The sequence below is a fragment of the Sus scrofa genome, chromosome 1 (assembly GCF_000003025.6).
Source record: "Sus scrofa isolate TJ Tabasco breed Duroc chromosome 1, Sscrofa11.1, whole genome shotgun sequence".
NCBI classification, from domain to species: domain Eukaryota; kingdom Metazoa; phylum Chordata; class Mammalia; order Artiodactyla; family Suidae; genus Sus; species Sus scrofa.
In genome coordinates this window covers 113,003,850-113,024,105 of record NC_010443.5, presented here as the reverse complement: position 1 = coordinate 113,024,105, position 20,256 = coordinate 113,003,850, and the positions used below count along the sequence as shown (strand labels likewise).

Sequence of the window (20,256 nt, the reverse complement as noted above, 5' to 3'; positions counted from 1 at the left end):
CAGGTTTGATCCCTGGCCTCACCTAGTGGGTTAAGGATCCAGTGTTGCTGTGAGCTGTGGTGCAGATCGCAGATGCAGCTCAGATCCTGAGTTGCTGTGGCTCTGGCACAGATTGGCAACTCCAGCTCCAGTTTGACCCCTAGCCTGGGAACCTCTGTATGCCTCTGGTGCAGCTTTAAAAAGACCAAAAAAAAAACCAAAAAACAAAAAAAACAAAAAAAAAAAAAACGAGTAAACATCTCTGGATTTGGTTCTCAGTCTTTTCACTCTCCATGTAGATCATTCTTAATTCATTGACTTTGAAATGCAACCCTAAGACTAATCTGTGACTCTAGGAAATAATAGGATACTCCCATTTATATCAACAGAGAGCCATCCAGTGAAACTCTCTGTCCTTCTTTTTCTCTACCAGAGGGTTTCAAGATTGTACTTTGAAAAGTAAGGAGAAATTCTGAGGTGCTTAACACAGAACTATGAATAGGTCTACAGTGCTCTGGAGGACAATGGATAACAGAGAAATTTTGAAGGTGAAGAGAATTAGAATACTAATTTTCTGTGCTTTATAATTGAGAAAATTTCCCATTAACTTTTGCATAATTGGCATAGTAATTGTTTCATATAAATCCTATATGTCTCTTGTTAAATTTGATCCTGGGTATTAGGTCTTTTCACCTCTCTTGTGAGTAGTATATTCTTGTTATTCTTGTAATATTTTTCTAACTAGTTATTGTTTCTTTAAAGGAAAGTCATTAATTTTGGAGTATTATTTTGGTAAACATACATATGACTCTCCTCTCTTACTGTTCTCAGTGGTTTTCCTGTAGATCTCATCTGTTGATGTCTTCTGCAAATAATGACCAAAAAATCACCTCCTTTTTAATATTTATGTCCATTTCTTGTTCAAATGACTAGCCTTTCTAGAACAGTGTTATATAGTGATGAAAAGTATTTTTCCCTTGATTTTAATGGTAATGTCCATTCGTGTTTCACCATTAACCATTGTTTTTGACCCCTGAGTTGTGCAGGCCAGATAAAACAGTCTGTGACTGAATCCAGCCAGTTCTCTGGTTTGAATATTAATATTTTAACCTTGGACCTCGGTACTTTCAGAAACATTAAAAGTAGTCTGTTCAGAAACATTAAAAGTAGTCTGTACAGACTTTCTGGAAGATGAAGTACTTTCCTACTTAATACTTACTAGGAATTGAAAAGCAGCATGTAGATCAGGTTACCATTTTTATAAGGAAGAAAATCTCCTATTTCCCTACTGTTCTCTCTTGTGATCAATTTCTCTATTTTAAGGGCTTGTTGGACTCCCAGATAGAAGGTAAATGTCTTCTGTGGTTCTAGAGCTTCTGTAACTGAAATTGGGCCATGGTAAATGTTCAGAAAGTCAGACATTTTTATTATGTAATTTTGTTATTACTATTCTCATAATTCGTATTCTCCTCTTTCCTCTCTTAGTGATTGGTATCATCAATTCTTAGTAACCCAAGTGAGAAATAAATAAAATAACCTAAAATAAATAAACCTAAGTGAGAAGTAGTCGTTTTTTACTTTTATCCATTCATTCTTTTACTGATGAATCAGATTAAAAATATTCAGTGGGTGCCTGCTTTGTGCATTGGTAGAAGTCAGACAATGAATAGGACAGATAAAATTTCTGCTTTCTTGGAACTTGCATTCTAGTGAGGAGACTTGTACAGTATACAGTAAATAACAAGAGGAGTTCCCATTGGTACGGAACCCAGTGTAGTCTCTGTGAGGATGAGGGTTTGAGCCCTGGCCTTGCTCAGTGGGTTAAGTATCCAGCGTTGCCACAGGTTGCAGCGTAGGTCACAGATATGGCATAGGCCTGCAGTTGCAGCCCTGATTCTACCCCTAGCCTGCAAACTTGCGTATGCTACAGGTGCGGCTATTAAAAAATAAGTAAGATAATTTCATTTAATTGGCAAGCCAGTGACTTTACAAAAAACAGGAAGAGATACAAAGCGGTGGGGAAAAGAGATTGGTTCTTTAAATGGAGTGTGTTAGTCTAGGTTCTCTGAGAAACAGATGCCACAACAGGGTTAAATGTATAGGGATTTGTGTGTATGTATGTGTGATAAAATATACGTAATGTGAAATTTATTATTTTAACCATTTCAAAGTGTACAGTTTGATATTAAATACATTCACATTGTGGTATAACCATCAGCATTTATTACCATCCGTGTCCAGAAATTTTTTGTATTCTGCAACTGAAACTCTCTACCCATGTAACACTGTGGACCCTGGCAACCACCATTCTACTTTCTGTCATTTACGAATTTGACTACTCTAGGTACCTCATGTAGGTGGAATCATACTATTTAACCTTTTGTGACTGGTTTATCTCAGCATAATATTGTAGCATGTGTCAGGATTTCCTTCTTTTTAAGACCTTTTTTTTTTAGAGGAGTTATAGTTTTATAACAAAATTGAAAGGGAGATATAGCGATTTCTCATATATTTTCTGCCCCATGTTTGTATAGCCTTCACCGTTACCATCATTAATCACCAAAAGGTATGTTTTGTGTGTGTGTGTTTTCTGTTTGTTGTTGTTGTTGTTGTTATTTTCTTTTTTCTTTTTTTTTTGCTTTTTAGGGCCACGTGCAGCATATGGAAGTTTCCAGGCCAGGGGTCGAATTGGTGCTGCAGCTGCCAGCCTATATACTACAACCACAATCACAGCAGTGTAGGATCCGAGCTGCATCTCCAACCTACACCCCAGCTCACTGCAACACCAAATACTTAACCCACTGAGTAAGGCCAGGGGTTGAACCTCATCCTCATGGATACTATTCGGGTTTGTTTCCACTGAGCTGTAACAGGAACTCTGGTACTTTTTTTTTTTTAACCAAGAATGAGCCTAAATTGAATTATTGTAATCACTCAAAGAGTCATGGTTTACCTTAGGATTTATTCCTGGTGTTAATACATTCTGTGGGTTTAAACAAATATATAATGACATATATCATCATTATAGTAGCATAGTATTTTCACTACCCTAAAAGTCCTCAATGGTATTTCATTTTCCTCCCCACCGTCCTGCAACCACTGATCTGTCTATTGTCTTCATAGTTTTGCCTTTTCCAGAATGTTAATTAGTTGGAGTCATACACAATGTAGGCTTTTCAGATTGGCTTCTTTCACTTGATAATATGCCTTTAAGCCATGTCTTTTCATGGCTTGATAGATTCTTTCTTTTTAGCATTGAATAATACTCCACTGTCGGGATATGCTACAGTTTTATCCATTCACCTCCTGAAGGACATCTTGATTGCTTCCAAGTTTTGCTAATTATGAAAAAGCTGCTGTCAACGTCTTTGGGCAGGTTTTTGTGTGGATTTCTTCCTTAATTGTTAAAGCTGAATAATATTCCATTGTATGTATGCCATGTTTTGTTTATCATTTGATTTGTCAGTAGACACTTAGGTTATACTTCCACCTTTTGGCTATTGTTGATAATGCTGTTATGAACATGTGTGTGCACATATCTGTTCTTTAGCTTCCTGCCTTCTTGTTGGTATATACCCAGAAATGAAATTGCGAGGTTTTATGGCAATTGTGGTTTTTTTTTGAGGAGTTGTCATGACCTTTTCCACATGTACTGCACCATTTTATGTTGCCGCCATTAGTGCACAGGGGTTCCAGTTTCTCTGCATTTTTTCCTAACACTTGTTTATTTATTTGCTTATTTTTTTCATAATATCCATCCTAATGGTTAGTGAAGTCATTGAGCATATTTTCATGTGCTTACTGGCCATATGTATCCCTTCTTTGGAGAAATGACTATTCAAGTCCTTTGTTAATTTTTAATTGGATTGTTTTTGTTGTTGAGTTCAAAGAGTTTTTTAATATATTCTTCATACCAGTCACTTATCAGATAGATGATATGCAAATATTTTCTCCTGTTCACTCTGTTGGTACTGTCCTTTCTTGCTTATGAAATTTTCACTATTCAGAATATGTAACAAAGCATACTGTCTGTATTATCTAGCTATAAGTAGTGGTTGTCATAAGGCATTTCAATAGTAGGGAAGAGAGTTCTGTCGGGCTCTTGATTTAATATTCTTAAACTGGCACAAAGTAAAATAAGTGTCAGTGAAAGAGAATTAAAAATTTAAAACATGCCCTAAGTATTATCCCTGTGGTACAGTATTATTTTTTCTATTTAATTTTATGAAAAAAGAAACAACATATTTCTAGTTCATTTTCTGAAAACCTCTAAAACTTTTATAGAAAATTCAAAGTTATCTTTTGAATTGCATTTAAAATCTTGTTCCTTTGGAGTTCTATAAAATTATCATTTGAGTTCCTGTTGTGGCACAGTGAAAACGAATCTGACCAGGAACCATGAGGTCGCAGGTTCGATCCCTAGCCTTGCTCAGTGGGTTAGGGAGCTGGCATTGCCATGAACTGTGGTGTAGGTAGGTCGCAGACGCAGTGTGGCGCTGCCTGTGGCTGTGGTGTAGGCCAGTAGCTGTAGCTCCAATTTGACCCCTAGCCTGGGAACCTCCATATGCTGCGGGTGTAGCCCTAAAAAGACAAAAATAAATAAATAAAATTATCATTTTTATCTAAAAATTTCACAATTGGAGTTCCCGTTGTGACACAGTAGAAACAGATCCAGACTAGGAACCACGAGGTTGTGGGTTCCATCTGTGGGTTAAGGATCCAGCGTTGCCCTGAGCGGTGATGTAGGTTACAGACGCAGCTTGGATCTGGCGTTGCTGTGACTGTGGCATAGGCCGGCAGCTGTGGCTCCAATTAGACCCCTAGCCTGGGAACCTCCATATGCCACGAGTGCGGCCCTGAAAAAAAAAAAGCAAAAAAAAAAAATTTCAAAATTGAAAAATTGTGTTAATAATTTAAAAGTATTTGTATTTGTTGTTGGTAGTGAAGATTCATACTTATAGTGATGACTTTTTCTGAACTGGATCACAGTTTAGAAGGAGAGTTCCTGAAAGTTGTATTGGTAATCTTAATGGGTTTTTACCCCCCCTTACTCTCATAATAGCTTAATTTATAATGTAAATTGTCAAATCCCAACCTTAATTTTTTTTTTTTTTTTTGCTTTTTAGGGCCGCACCTGCAGCATATGGAGGTTCCCAGGCTGGAGCTACAGCTGCCAGCCTACAGCACAGCCACAGCTATGCAGGATTTGAGCCTCGTCCATGACCTACACCACAGCTCACGGCAACATCAGATCCTTAACCCACTGAGCAAGGCCAGGGATCAAACCTGCAACCTCATGGTTCCTAGTTGGATTCATTTCTGTTACACCATGACAGGAACTCCTTAATTTTTAATTTTAAAAGTTAGCCTTTTTAGGTGTTCCCTTGTGGCACAGTGGGTTAAGGATCTGGCATTGTCATTCCAGCAGCTTGGGTCACTGCTGTGTCATGGGTTTGATCTCTGGCCTGGAAACTTCTATAGGCTATGGGCACAGCCAAAAAAAAAAAGAAAGAAAAAAGAAAAAAAAGGTAGCCTTTTAAGCTATTTTTTTCATGCAAAATTTACTTCTAGTTTTGTATCCAACACTAATAGCATGAGTAATTGGTCTGCTGCCATTATGACATAGCAATAAAATGATCAGATCAAACCAGTACAAAGAGGGACTAGTATTGTGGTTTCAGAATTGAAACTGTATAATATCACACCATTCATAATGTGGTCAAAAAGATATATCTAGCACATACTTGCTTCCTTTGTAATTAGATCAGCCAATAATTTTTACAAAAGTAAGACGCAATCATGATTTTATCAAATAACAAAATAGTTCAGAACATTCTTCATTATTCCTTTTTGTTAGTTTTGTTGCTATTTATTTCTTTTCATGACCTTACTCTTCTTTTACTCAGTTCAAAAAGAGTATAATATGTATTTGTACTCCCTTGGTTGGAACATCTGGGGTGATATGGGATGTTAATTGTACATCTAAGGACTGCATGACATGATAATGCAGAGAACAGTTACCACACAGTATACCACTTCTCTCCCTTAATGCCTTCCCCCCTTCAGTTGGGCAGACAAAATTCACCAAAAACCAGAGCAGAGTTAAGCATAAAAGGATCATTATTTTGCCTTTGGGGCATAAACTGATGGAAAATAAATTAAGTTTAGTAAATTATGCTATGAATCACTTCTTTGTAAATTCACTTATGGATTCCAATTCTCAAAATTTATCTGTTCTTTTGGAAAGTTTTTATAGCCTCTCAGGATCTCCATTACCAAGATCCAGAGGGTGATTTAGTAATTCAGGATGAGTCTGAAACAATTTTTTTTCTTCAGCTTGTAAAGGCTATCACCAGAGACCCAACTCAGCACAATTCCTGGGAGACCCAGACTACTGGATCTTCCCCAGATTTTTTCAAATGACCTGACTCTTCTGATTATTTTGATGTGAATCAAAAGATTTCTGATGCTCAGAATTTTTTTTTTTTAAGGACTGCACCTGAGGCATATGGAAGTTCCCAGGCTAGGGGTCAAATTGGAGCTACAGCTGCTGGCCTACAACACAGCCACAGCCACACCAGATCCAAGCCACATTTGTGACCTACACCCCAGTTCACGACAACGCCGGATCCTTAACTCACTGAGCAGCGCCAGGGATGGAACCCGCATCCTCATGGATACTAGTCAGGTTTGTTACTTCTGAGCCACAAGGGGAATTCTGATGCCCAGAAATCTTGATACCTTCCCTCTTGACTTTTTAGCAACAGCTTTATCGAGATATAATTCACATACCATACAAATTTTCCATTTTAAGTGTACTGAAGTCATGGTTTTTAGAATATTCACAGGGTTGAACAACTGCCACCACAATCAATTTTAAAACATTTTCAGTTCACCATAAAAACCCTATACCTCAATCATCCTATTATTCCTAGCCCTAGATAATTTTAATTTATCTCTGCAGAGTTGCTTATTCTGGACCTTTTTTTTTTTTTTTTTGGCCACACCCACGGCATGTGGCAGTTCCTGGGCCAAGGATGGAACCTGTGCCACAGCGGCTACCCAAGCCACTTCAGTGACAATACCAGATCCTTAACCATCTGTGCCATAGGAGAACTCCTGGACTTTTTAAAATAAAAGGAATCTTAAAATATGTTGTCTCGTTTTTTTTTTTTTTTTCTTTTTTTTTTTTTCTTTTGTCTTTTTTGTTGTTGTTGCTATTTCTTGGGCCGCTCCCGCGGCATATGGAGGTTCCCAGGCTAGGGGTTGAATCGGAGCTGTAGCCACCGGCCTACGCCAGAGCCACAGCAACGCGGGATCTGAGCCGCATCTGCAACCTACACCACAGCTCATGGCAACGCCAGATCATTAACCCACTGAGCAAGGGCAGGGACCGAACCAGAAACCTCATGGTTCCTAGTCGGATTCGTTAACCACTGCGCCACGACGGGAACTCCGTTGTCTCGTATTTTTAAGGTTCATATTATGTTGTGACATAAATCAGTACTTCTTTTTTTTTTTTTTTTTTTTCATTTTATGGCCATAACATGGCATATGGAAGTTCCCAGGCCAGGGATTGAACCTGAGCTGCAGCTGCAGCAATGTCAGATCCTTTAATCCATTGCTCTGGGCTGGGAATTGAACTCACACCTCTGCAGCAACATGAGCCACTGCAATTGGGTTTTTAACCCAGTGCACCATGGCAGGAACTCCAGTACTTTTTTTTTTTTTAATGCTATTTTTGGGGCCACGCTTGTGGCACATGGAAGTTCCCAGGCTAGGGGTCAAATTGGAGCTGAACCTGCCAGCCTACACCACAGCCACAGCAATGCCAGATGTGAGCCACGTCTGCGACCTACACCACAGCTCACAGCAACACTGGATCCTTAACTCACTGAGTGAGCACAGGGACTGAACCTACATCCTCATGGATACTAGTCAGGTTTTAATCCAGTTAGCCACAAAGGGAACTCCTGGTACTTCATTTCTTTTGATTACTGAGTATTACTCCATTGTATGGATTTATTTATCAGTTGCTGCATTGTGTTGTTTACATTTTTTTTTTGGCTCTTATGACTAATGGTGCTATGAATATTTAGGTATCAGTTTGTGTGTATGTCTGTTTTCATTTCTTTTGGAGGTGAAGCACTTGATAGATCATTCGGTAACTCTGTATTTAATCTTTTGAGGAACTGCCAAACTACTTTTACAAGGTGTGCACCATTTTACATGTCCACCGTCAATGTTTGAGGGTTTAATTTCTTTACATCCTTCCCAACACTTGTTATTATCTGTATTTTTTATTATAATCATCCTTGTGGGGCCCCTTGAATTTTATATCACATATACCTGCACTTTATTGTTGTGACTTACTTTTTCTTGCATTTAATTATGGTGATCCTTGTCTGACCGGCTGCCTCTTATAATTTGCTTATTGCTCTACCCATGTGTTTTACCCATCTTTTTGTTCCTCCTCTATACTAATCCTGCTAACCTCCAGACAGGGCTGATCTTAGATACATCACCACATGCCCCTGAAGAAGACAGAGGTTTTGATAGCTTCATATAGAAATAGGCCGTTTCATTTTTTTAATTACTGTCATCTCTTTATATATTCGATAATAGTTATATACTAAAATACATTTGGGAGAGTTGTGAGGTTGTTTATTCCTGTAACTGTCATTTGTGGAGAAGTTAAAAACTTGCTACTAAATATCTTTTTTTTCCTTTTTTTTTAGGAAGTGATTTACTAAATACATGTTAAAAATAGAAAAATAATCTGTGGTGTTAGAAGTCAGGATAGTGGTTACAGCTCTTGGACGGAGTGACTGGATGGGAATTTCTGGAGTGCTGGTTATCCTATGTTTCTCGATCTTAGAGCTAGTTAAATAGATGTGTTTTCTTTGTGAGAATTCTTCTGGCTATAAACTTAGAATGTTTGTGTCTATGTTACACTTCAATAAAAACTTAAAATTTTTAACATTGTTTAAATTATTTTTTGTTACTAGTGAAGGTTTTTGTCACATTAAATAAGTACATTCCATTTTGAGTCCTGATATGTTCCATTTTATATTATCACCATTCTTGTGTACATTGTATTGATGTAGATCCTTTAATTTCAAGTTCTCTTGTTCTTCATCTCATAATTTCAGAGATTTAATGATTTAGCTTCTTTGATTAGCTGTAGAAAACTTGCCTTTTTTTGTCTTGTTTTTTGTTTTTTTTTGTGTTTTTGCTTTTTATTTTTTTTTTGCTTTCTTTTAGGGCCACACCTGTGGTATATGGAAGTTCCCATGCTAGGGGTTGAATTGGAGCTGCAGCTGCTGGCCATAGCCACAACCACAGCGACTTGGGATCCAAGCCACATCTGTGACCTATACCACAGCTCACAGCAATGCCGGACCAGCCATAGCCACAACCACAGCGACTTGGGATCCAAGCCACATCTGTGACCTACACCACAGCTCACAGCAATGCCGGATCCTTAACCCACTGAGGGAGGCCAAGGATCAAACCCAGATCCTCATGGATAGTAGTTGGATTCGTAACCGCTGCACCATAGAGGGAATTCTGAAAGTTTTATTTATTTATTTATTTATTTGTCTTTTTGCCATTTCTTGGGCCTCTCCTGTGGCATATGGAGATTCCCAGGCTAGGCGTCGAATCGGAGCTGTAGCCACTAGCCTACGCCAGAGCCACAGCAATGGGGGATCCGAGCCGCATCTGCAACCCACACCACAGCTCATGGCAACGCCGGATCCTTAACCCACTGAGCAAGGCCAGGGATGGAACCTGCAACCTCATGGTTCCTAGACGGATTTGTTAACCACTGAGCCACGATGGGAACTCCTGAAATTTTGATTTTTATGTTCTGCTGTGTTGCTTTAACTGAATGGTCTTTAGCAACTCAGTGTTGCTCTTCCTATATGTATCTAAAACTATAAAATGCAGTAGTTATACCTGCTGTCTCTTGGTGAGTTCAGATCTTTAATTAGAGAATTGAGTAGTATGAAGGAAAGAACTATGAAGTAGAAGCTATATTTTATTAGTTTATTATGTATAGTAATCCACCTAACATAGTAACTGTGTAGATGTATGTAAAGTATTTAATATAATTATCACTTTAAAATGTAATACTGAATGAAAAATGTTGACTAATCAAAGTCTTTGGAATTCTAATCCTTTCATTTATTTTTACTATATTAGGTTTTAGAGAAATTGTTTTGATTTTGACCGAATATGTTATGTTGCCAAAGTTAGGAAGGTGCAGATTAAGATCAGTTTTTGGTTGATAGAAGTTTTTAAGTAGGCTTGTGTTCTATAATCTTTACTATAGTTCTAAAAATTGGATATATGGTAAGAGGTATTAGGGGAAAATGTTTTTAAGAATAGTAAAGTAACTCATGATAGTAATTTTATATCCTGATGAAGAAAAGGCAATTCTGTCCTATTTCAGGGATATTCTCAGTGGAATCTGAGAACTCTTTAAATAGTATAATAAAACACATTAACAATCTTTTTTAATATCTAATTGTGTTTTCTAGGCCTTCCTTAAAGTTTCCCATGTCTCAATGGACTCCTGAATATAACAAGCTCTATACCATAAAAGTGGATATGAAGAGTGATATTCCTTCTGATGCACCAAAGACACAGGAGAGTCTGAAAGGGATCCTCTTGCATCCAGAGCCCATTGGGGCAGCCAAAAATTTTCCTGCAGGAGTTGAGATGATTAATAGTAAAGTGGGGAATGAATTTTCTCATTTGTGTGATGATTCTCAAAAGCAAGAGAAGGACATGAATGGTAACCAACAAGAGCAAGAAAAAAGTGTTGTGAGGAAAAAACGCAAAAGCCAGCAGGCTGGCCCTTCGTACATGCAAAATTGTGCTAAAGAGAACCAGGGAATATTAGGATTGAGACAACACTTAGAAACACACAGTGATGAAGATAATGATTCCTCCTTTAGTGATTGTCTTTCTTCTCCTTCGTCTAGTCTTCATTTTGGAGATTCTGATACTGTGACTTCAGATGAGGATAAAGAAGTCTCTGTAAGACATCCCCAGGCAATTTTGAGTGCTAAAAGTAGAACTCATAGTGCACGGTCCCAAAAGTGGCCTCGGACTGAGACAGAATCCGTTTCGGGATTATTAATGAAAAGACCCTGTTTTCATAGCAGTTCGTTAAGGAGACTTCCATGCAGAAAGAGATTTCTAAAAAATAATTCCTCCCAGAGGACACAGAAACAAAAAGAAAGGATATTAATGCAGAGGAAAAAACGAGAAGTGTTAGCCCGAAGAAAATATGCATTGCTCCCCAGTTCTAGTAGTTCCAGTGAGAATGACCTCAGCAGTGAATCCACTTCCAGCTCATCAACTGAAGGAGACGAAGATTTGTTTGTTTCTACCAGTGAAAACCACCAAAACAATCCAACTGTTCCCTCAGGTAAAAACTTTGTTTCTTAGGTTGAGCAAAGCATGGAAGCTGTTGCATTTTGTTATTTTCTTCTACGTTTTAGTGATTTCATTGTATTTAAAAGGAATATGAGGCTCTACTTTTATTTTTTAAGCCATATAAATAAATGACTAACTGTAGTATTAAAACATGGCCCCAATTCTAAGATACAAATTTTTTAATTTTGTAAAATTTCAAATAGAAAATTTAAACATTTTCTATTTTCCTGACAAAAATAAAGCAAGAGAGGGTTTTTTTTTTGAAAAAATTTCTGTTTTATATATATTTGATTATATTTTGTGAGTTTATGGATTATGGTACAATTTTTTCCCCTGTAGTGCTTTTTTAGTATGATTAACTTTTATGAGTACTTTTTCAGAAATCTATGTGATGGGTTTCTTTTGCATTCAGCTATAGTAGGAACTACAGTAAAAACACTGTCACTAAAAAAGATATTTTTCCTTTAAGTGGGAAAATTATTGTTATTGTTAACTGTTTCCTTGTCATGTTTGTTCATTATAACTGAAAAATGATTTCACGTATTTGAGAGGTAACTTTTATTCTAATACTAGAACACAAACTTTTAGTCTTGACAGTATTCAGTAGAGTATGATTAATCATTTAAAAATGAATTGATAGATGATTAACTTGAATGTACTCCCCACCACAGTAATTACATTTAACTAGAATAAGTTTATGTATACTCTCTGAAGTCTAAGTATATTCCATATATACATACCATTTTTACAGTTTGTAGTGTAAGGTGATGAAATGAGTATTGAGGAGTGAAGTCTGAACTGAGGGAAAAGATTACTTTTTTTATCAAAGTATAAGGAAAATGGGGGTTGGGAGAGCTTTTTAAAGGGCTACGGTCGTGGTTTCTAGTATTGACACAGAGCTTTCCCAGGCCTGTTGAGGGTAAAACCTACTGATTTGTTGTGCAGAGATGCCATTTATCACTCTTTGCTCCTTCTATGTTGGGTCCTTTCTTTTTCCAAGATTACTTTTCTTCTTCCATGTTTATTTTTCTGTCCTTGTTAGAACGCTGAAAGCAGTAACTTTGTTCCTAATTTTAGTTTTAGCTATGTGTAGTTCATTTTTTTTAACCTACGCAAATGTTTGTCTTAAGAAAAAAGAGTTCATTGAGGAGTTCCTGTTGTGGCTTAGCAGTTATGAGCCCAGCTAGTATGCATGAAGATGCAGGTTCGATCCCTGGCCCTGCTCAGTGGGTTAAGGATCCAGTGTTTCCATAAGCTGTGGTGTAGGTCACAGACTCAGCTCAGATCTGGCATTGCTGTGGCTGTGGTTTCGCCCAGCAGCTGCAGCTCAGATTCTACCCTGAGCCTGGAAAAGTCCATGTGCCTTGAGTGCGGCCCTGAAAAATCACAAAACAAAACAAAAAGAGTTCATTGAGATCACGTACAGCTACAGCAACCATTCTCCGAGGTTTCTTGAGAAAGAGGGAGGTGTCTTGCTTAATTGTCACACAATGAATGTGAAGGCTCTGGTTTTGGGAGTAGGAGCAGCAGAGGGAATTTCTTCTTGAAATTAGTGAAGCAGGGTGGTTGGTGAGGTAAAGCAAAAGTTCCAAAATGCTATTATTTGTAGGAAGCATGAGAATAGAATAAATAGAGGCCAGGATCTAGGAAGAAAGAAATTCATAGATCATCAAGTATTCAAGATAAATGCAAACTTTGTAATTCATTTTAAAATCTTGTCTGATACTTACTATAGCACGTTTTTAAAAAAAATTTTTTAACTGTCTTTCTTGGAAGAATTATTTTCAGGAATTACCCTCGTTTGTCTGTGGAAGTACAAATGTAAAAATTGAAGCCAAGTCTTCTGGTTTCTAGACCAGGATTTTTTAAACTAGGTTTTGTTTTTAATAATGATTTAATAATAACATTCATCTGTTGTAGAACTTTAAAAGTACTAAAAAATATAAAATAAAAAGTAAATGTTTACCTCTTCTTCTTAGATCCCAGTCTTACTAGCCAGAAGTAATCAGTTAGCAGTTTCTTATCTCCTTCAGAAAATGTGAAAGTATGGAGTTCCTGTCGTGGCGCAGTGGTTAACGAATCCGACTAGGAACCATGAGGTTGCGGTTTCCATCCCTGCCCTTGCTCAGTGGGTTAAGGATCCAGTGTTGCCGTGAGCTGTGGTGTAGGTCACAGATGCGGCTCAGATCCCGTGTTGCTGTGGCTCTGGCATAGGCTGGCAGCTACAACTCCGATTGGACCCCTAGCCTGGGAACCTCCATATGCCGCGGGAGCGGCCCAAGAAATGTCAAAAAGACAAAAAAAAAAAAAAAAAAAAAAAGAAAAGAAAAGAAAATGTGAAAGTATATGTAAATATAAATAGGTAATGTGGGTTTAAAAAATACTGGTATGTGTAGTTATCTCACTTTTCAAAATCAGCTGCATAGTTTTCCCTTTTTATGGATGTTCCATAATTTATTTAACCAGCTTTTGTTGATGAGTATTTGCTGCATTGAATAGCCTTCTACATGCATTTTTACACATCTAAGCGAGGTTATCTTAAGGAATAATTTTTTAAAACATGCCAGGTGCATTGTAAATCAACTATATTCTAATTGAAAAATTGAAAAAAATATACCAGGTAGTATATGCATTTAAAAATTTGCTAGCTATTGTTACCAGAATGCCCTCCAAGGAATTTGCTTCAAGTTCCTTTACCACCCAACAGTGATGGTGTCGTGATAGTAAAAATACCTAGCATTTGTTGGGCAATTACTCTGTGCTAGTAATGTTTTAAGTGTTTTGTGTGTATTCTCTTTTAATCCTCGCAGCACCCTTAGGAGCTGGATTTTGTCGTTATCACTTCATATCATAGATGAAGCGTTTAGAAAATCATTTTAGAATGATTCATATTCAGAACAGTTAAAGTATTTTGTATTGTCAAGAAATTTTAATGCTCTCAAAAAATTGGCTTCCTTAGATTCTTGAGAGTTAGGGTTTTCTTCTAGATACATTTCTTTTTTTTCCCTTTTTGTTTTTATGGTTGCACTTGCAGCATCTGGAAGTTCCCAGGCTAGAGGTTGAATCAGAGCTACAGCTGAGGCCTATACCAAAGCCACAGCAATACCAGATCCGAGTCTTATCTTCAACCTACACTTCACCATGTGGCAATGTCAGATCCTTCCTTAACCCAGTGAGTGAGACTAGGGATTGAACCTCACAGAGACTACTTTGGGTTCCTAACCTGCTGAGCCACAATGGGAACTCCTCTTCAGACATATTTCTAGTGCTGGCTTTCTAACTCCAAGTCTAGTATGTTACTGTATGTGTTATGAATTACCAAATGACCGGAATATCTCAAATTTTACTTAGATTATATACTGAACTTTAATAATATGATTTGTGTGGATGGATATGCTATAGAGCTACTGGGACAACATTTTCATACAGTATCCATTGCTTTAGTGAATTGATGGAAAGAATGTTTTACATGCTAAATATTTTGTAATACCATCAAACTCTCTAAGGCAAAACAGTTATAGATAGTTAATGGGATTTACCAGATTATCTAAGAATGAGTTATTTAAGTCAGTACTTTACATTGTATAATAAACATTAATTCCTTGTTCATGTATCAATTGTAGATTTTTGGTTTGCAGTTACTCTGAAGTTTTGATCTAAGAGCCTAAATGTATATGAGATTGTTTTACGTTGTTGTTCTCTTAATTGCAAGTTCATCTCCAGTGTCCTGCATTTGTACTCACCTCTTCTCATGATTTCTAATTTTGGTGGTATAACTGTGCATGGATGATTTCGTATCTTTACTGTATATATACCTTTACTGGTGAGCCTTGTCATTTGTGGAATTTTTGTTTCCTGTTGCTGTTTTGTCTTTTCTGCCTAGAGAAGTTCCTTTATATTTGTTGTAAGGCCGGTTTAGTGTTGCTGAATTCTCTTAGCTTTTGCTTATCTGTGAAGGTTTTGCTTTCTCCTTCAAATCTGAATGAGAGCTTTGCTGGGTAGAGTAATCTTGGTTGGAGGTTTTTTCCTTTCATCACCTTAAGTATATCATGCCACTCCCTTCTGGCCTGCAGAGTTTCTGCTGAAAAGTCTGCCAATAACCTTATCAGGGTTCCCTTGTATGTTACTTGTTTCTTTTCCCTAGCTGCTTTCGAGATTTTCTTTTTGTCTTTAATTTTGGTCAGTTTGATTAATATGGGTCTTGGAGTATTCCTTCTTGGGTATGTTTTATATGGTACTCGTGCTTCCTGGATTTGAGTGAGTGGTTCCTTTCCTATGTTAGGGAAGTTTTTGGCTATTATCTCTTGGAATATTTTTTCTGTCTCCTTCTCTCTCTCTTCTCCTTCTGGCACCCCTGTAATACGGATGTTGGTGCGTTTCACGTTGTCCCAGAGTTCTCTGAGACTCTCTTCATTTGTTTTCAATCTTTTTTCTCTTTTCTGTTCCACATCCATAATTTCCACTAATCTGTCCTCCACCTCGCTTATTTGTTCTTCTGCCTCCTGTATTCTGCTGTTAGCTGCTTCTAGTGAATTTTTTATTTCAGTGATTGTATTTTGCATCTCTTCTTGTTTAAGTTTTATATCTTGTATGTCTTTGGTCAGTGTTTCCTATAAGTTATCCATCTTGCCTCCAGTTTATTTCCAATGTCTTGCATCATCTTTATCACCAACAATCTAAAGTCTTTTTCCTGGATGCTGAGAATCTCATTGCTTAGCTGATTTTCTGGGGTTTTTCCTTTTTCCCTCATCTGAGTTATAGTTCTCTGTCTTTTCATTTTTATACGTTTTTGCTATGGTGACCTTTTTACAGATAATAGAGTTGTAGCCTCTGTTACTTCTGGTGTTTGCCCCTCTTGTGGCTGAAGTCAGTATGGGGGCTTGCTGTAGGCTTCCTTATGGGAGGGGCTGATGCCTGCCCCCTGGTAGGTGGAGCTGATTCTACTCCCTCTGGTGGGTGGGGCTTAGACTTTAGATGGGATTAGAGGCATCTGTGTGCCTGGGGGGGGGTCTTTAGGTAGCCTGTTTACTGAAGGGCGGGGCTGTTTTCCCAGGATGTCCTCCAAGAACTGCAGTCAGGTTTGACCCAGATTCCTATGGAGACCTCACTCTGCCCTGGGACCCAGTGCACGTGAAAGTCTGTGTGTGCCTTTTAAGAATGGGGTTTCCGTTTCCCCGAGTCCTGCGGAGCTCCTGTGCACAAGCCCCACTGGCCTTCAATGCCAGATGCTCCAGGGGCTCTTTCTCCCAGTCCTAGATCCTTGCACGTGAGGGTTTGATGTGGGGCTCAGAACTCTCACTCCTGTAGGTGAGTCTCTGTGAGCCAGTTAGTTTTCAGTCTGTGGAGCTTCCCACCCCAGAGGTATGGGGTTGTTTATATTGTGAAATCACCCCTCCTACCTCTTGACATGGCCTCCTCTTTTTCTTCTGGAGTAGGGTATCTTTTTTAAGGTTTCCAGTCCATTTGGGTGAAGATTGCTCAGGCTTTAGTTGTGAATTTTGTTGTTTTTAGGAGAGAAGTTGAGCTCCAGTCCTTCTATTCTGCCATCTTAATCCTCTCTCAAATAATATTTATTTATTATTCACAGAGTTATGTACCTTAGACATCAGTAACTTGGCAATTACTGGAACTACTTTTTAAGTCATTAAGCAGTTTTCAGGATTGTCATCCTCATCATCTTTATGTGAGATATAGTGCTTGCTGACTCCATGAGTGATGCAGTTACTGGAAATTTTATCCCAAACTACAGATACAATTTTTACTTATATTTTGACTGGTGAATCACTATTTCACAAGTTTTTTTGGTTTTGATTTATATCTATTAGCTGTGTATTTTATTTACAGCTTTAAAAAATGTATTCTAGGAGTTCCAGTCGTGGCGCAGTGGTTAACGAATCCGACTAGGAACCATGAGGTTGTGGGTTCGGTCCCTGCCCTTGCTTAGTGGGTTAACGATCCAGCATTGCCGTGCGCTGTGGTGTAGGTTGCAGACGCGGCTCGGATCCCATGTTGCTGTGGCTCTGGTGTAGGCCTGTGGCTACAGCTCCGATTGGACCCCTAGCCTGGGAACCTCCATATGCTGCAGGAGCGGCCCAAGAAATAGCAAAAAGACAAAAAAAAAAAAATGTATTCTATAGCTATATATTCATATTTTCTGACTATACTCCATACTTGTGTTTTACAAGTTTGCTTAAGAAAATGATCAGACCTTGGAATTTTAAATTCTTAACACTAGAAATTATATCTAAATCTGTGAATATTTTTCTTCCTTTTCCAAAAATAACATTGATAAGAGTTTTTGTTGTTATTTTATTATCTTTACATGGGAATTTTGACACATAAAATATATAAGTATACAATGAACTCCCACATATTCATAACATGCTTCATTTTTCAATATTCTGACATTCATACTTCATCTCTCACCACTCACTTTTTTCTGGAGAATTTCAGAACAATTTCTAGACATCATGCTGTTTAATTTGTTTTGTACACTACATATTTCCTGCTGACTGGTAGATCTAAAAGCTTGATTAGATTCACGTTCACTTCAGCAGCACTTCCTTGGTGGTGCTTTTGTACTTTCTCTTGCATTACACATTAAAATTAATAAGAGTGTTCAAATGGTGTCTTTCTGATCCTTCCACGATAAAATTCCCCATCATCATTTCATTTATTACTTTTATCAGCTTTGATGGTTTTGCCTAGATCCATTATTTCATTAGGGATTGCAAAATACTAACTTTCTAAATCTGTTGTTTTGTTACTTTTATTAACTGAGGTTCCTTTATAAGAAGGAATTCTTCCTACATCAATTAATTGGTTACTCTGAAATGCAGGTTATACAAGAAAAGTAAGATAAATGCTTGAGTCTTTACCTTCATTTACCATATTTCAGAATAAACAAGGAGTATTCAAAGAGGTTTTTCATTTTCAAATGTCATTTTGAACTCACAGATTTTAGAATAGTTGATGTGTTGCAATCTTTGTATTATTTTTGATGTTCAAATAGTTTCACCTTTGGCTAGTAGAAGCATCTTCAAGTTGGGTCTGATATATCCACTGAAAGTTTAGGATTAGGGTTTTTATGTAAGCTTGTGTTTTATTTTTGGATCTCTTTACATTTAGGTTGAGAAAATCTTGATTCTTAACAGTATTGGTGTTTACTGTTTTGTTTTATTGTTTACAGAGTATAAATACATATAAATGAACATTCAGAAATAAATATAAATGATAATTTGGGGGGGGGGTGCTGCACATGCAGCATATGGAGGTTCCCAGGCTAGGGGTTGAATTGGAGCTACAGCTGCTGGCCTAGGCCATAGCCACAGCAACATCAGATCCAAGCCCTGTCTGCGAGCTACACCACAGCTCACAGCAATGCCGGATTCTTAACCGACTGAGCAAGGCCAGGGATCAAACCCAAAACCTCATGGTTCCTCGTTGGATTTGTTTCCGCGGCGCCACTAAAGGAACTCTGTAAACGAATAAAGTTTATAATTAGTACTAACAGTAATTCTGTTGAATATAAGATTTTTTTATGAGGTTCCTATTTTGCTCTAGGCTAGTTTTCTATGTGATTATGCCACCAATTGTTTGTTTGTTTTGTTTGTTTGGGCTGTGCCCATGGCGTGTGGAAACTCCTGGGCCAGGGGTTGAAATTGTGCTGCAGTAGCAACCTGAGCCGCTGCAGTGACAATCTCAGATCCTTAACCTGCCACAAGGAAACTCCTGTGTTACCAATTTTTTATGTATTTAGAATCGTTTGTTTTGTGGTTGTTGCAGGTTTCCTTCCTTCCTTCCTTCCTCCCTCCCTCCCTCCGCACCTACAGCATATGGAAGTTCCCGGGCTAGGGGTCAGATTGGAGCTGTAGCTGCTGGCACTCGAAACAGCAATATTGGGATCTGAGCCGTGCCTGAGACCTACACCGCAGCTCATGGCAACGCTGGATTCTTAACCCACTGAGCAAGGCCAGGGAGTGAACCTGCATCCTCATGGGTAGTAGTCGGATTCTTTTCCGCTGCACCGCAACAGGAACTCCCTAGTTTTGGGGGTGTTTTTGAAACATTTTATTAGGGTATATTGAATTTACTTACCATAAAATCCATCCTTTTTTTTTTTTTCTTTTTATGGCCACACCCACTGCATATGGAAGTTCCTGGGCTAGGGAGCTGCGAATCAGAGCTACAGCTAAGGCCAGGAAGCCTACGCCACAGACAAAGCAACATCCATTCCAAGCCACATCTGCACCCTACATTGCAGCTTGAGGCAACAGTGAATCCTTAACCCGCTGAGCACAGCCAAGAATCAGACCTGTATCCTCATGGAGACAATGTTGGATCCTTAACCTACTGAGCCTCAATGGGAACTCAATTCATTCATTTTAAGTATACAATTCAGTGATTTTTAGTAAAATTAGAGCTGTGTAACCATTTCCACAGTACAGGTTTAGAATATTTCTATTAGTCCTCAAAGGTTTTCCCCCCACACTTATTTACAGTTAATTTCTTTCATGCTCTCGCTTCCTCACACAATTTCTATCTGTTGCTGTCTCTATAGACTTGCCTTTTCTGGTCATTCATATAAATAAAATAATAGCAATATGTGGTCTCTTGTGTCTGGCTTCTTTCACTTACCATGATTTTTCAAGGTTCATCTATGTTGTAGCAGGTATCAGCAATTGGTTTCTTTCTATTTATTATTCAGTTCCTTTATAGTATCCCATTGTATGGATATGCTACATTTTGTTTTTTTGTTTTTTTTTTTTTTCTTTTTCGGCTGTTCCCATGGCATGCAGAAGTTTCCAGGCCTGAGGTCAAACCTACATC

General features: G+C 38.0%; 1 protein-coding gene across 9 annotated transcripts in view; it reads left to right on the top strand.

The window, feature by feature from the left end:
• Positions 1–20,256, top strand: part of RNF111 (ring finger protein 111) — a 98,141-nt gene that overhangs the window by 35,501 nt on the left and 42,384 nt on the right. For all 9 annotated transcript variants that reach the window (XM_013992925.2, XM_013992923.2, XM_013992922.2 and 6 more), the window contains exon 2: positions 10,524–11,419. In XM_013992925.2, the coding sequence (XP_013848379.1) occupies positions 10,543–11,419 (877 nt within the window). In that variant the 5' untranslated portion in view covers positions 10,524–10,542. The remainder of the gene's footprint in view (positions 1–10,523; positions 11,420–20,256) is intronic.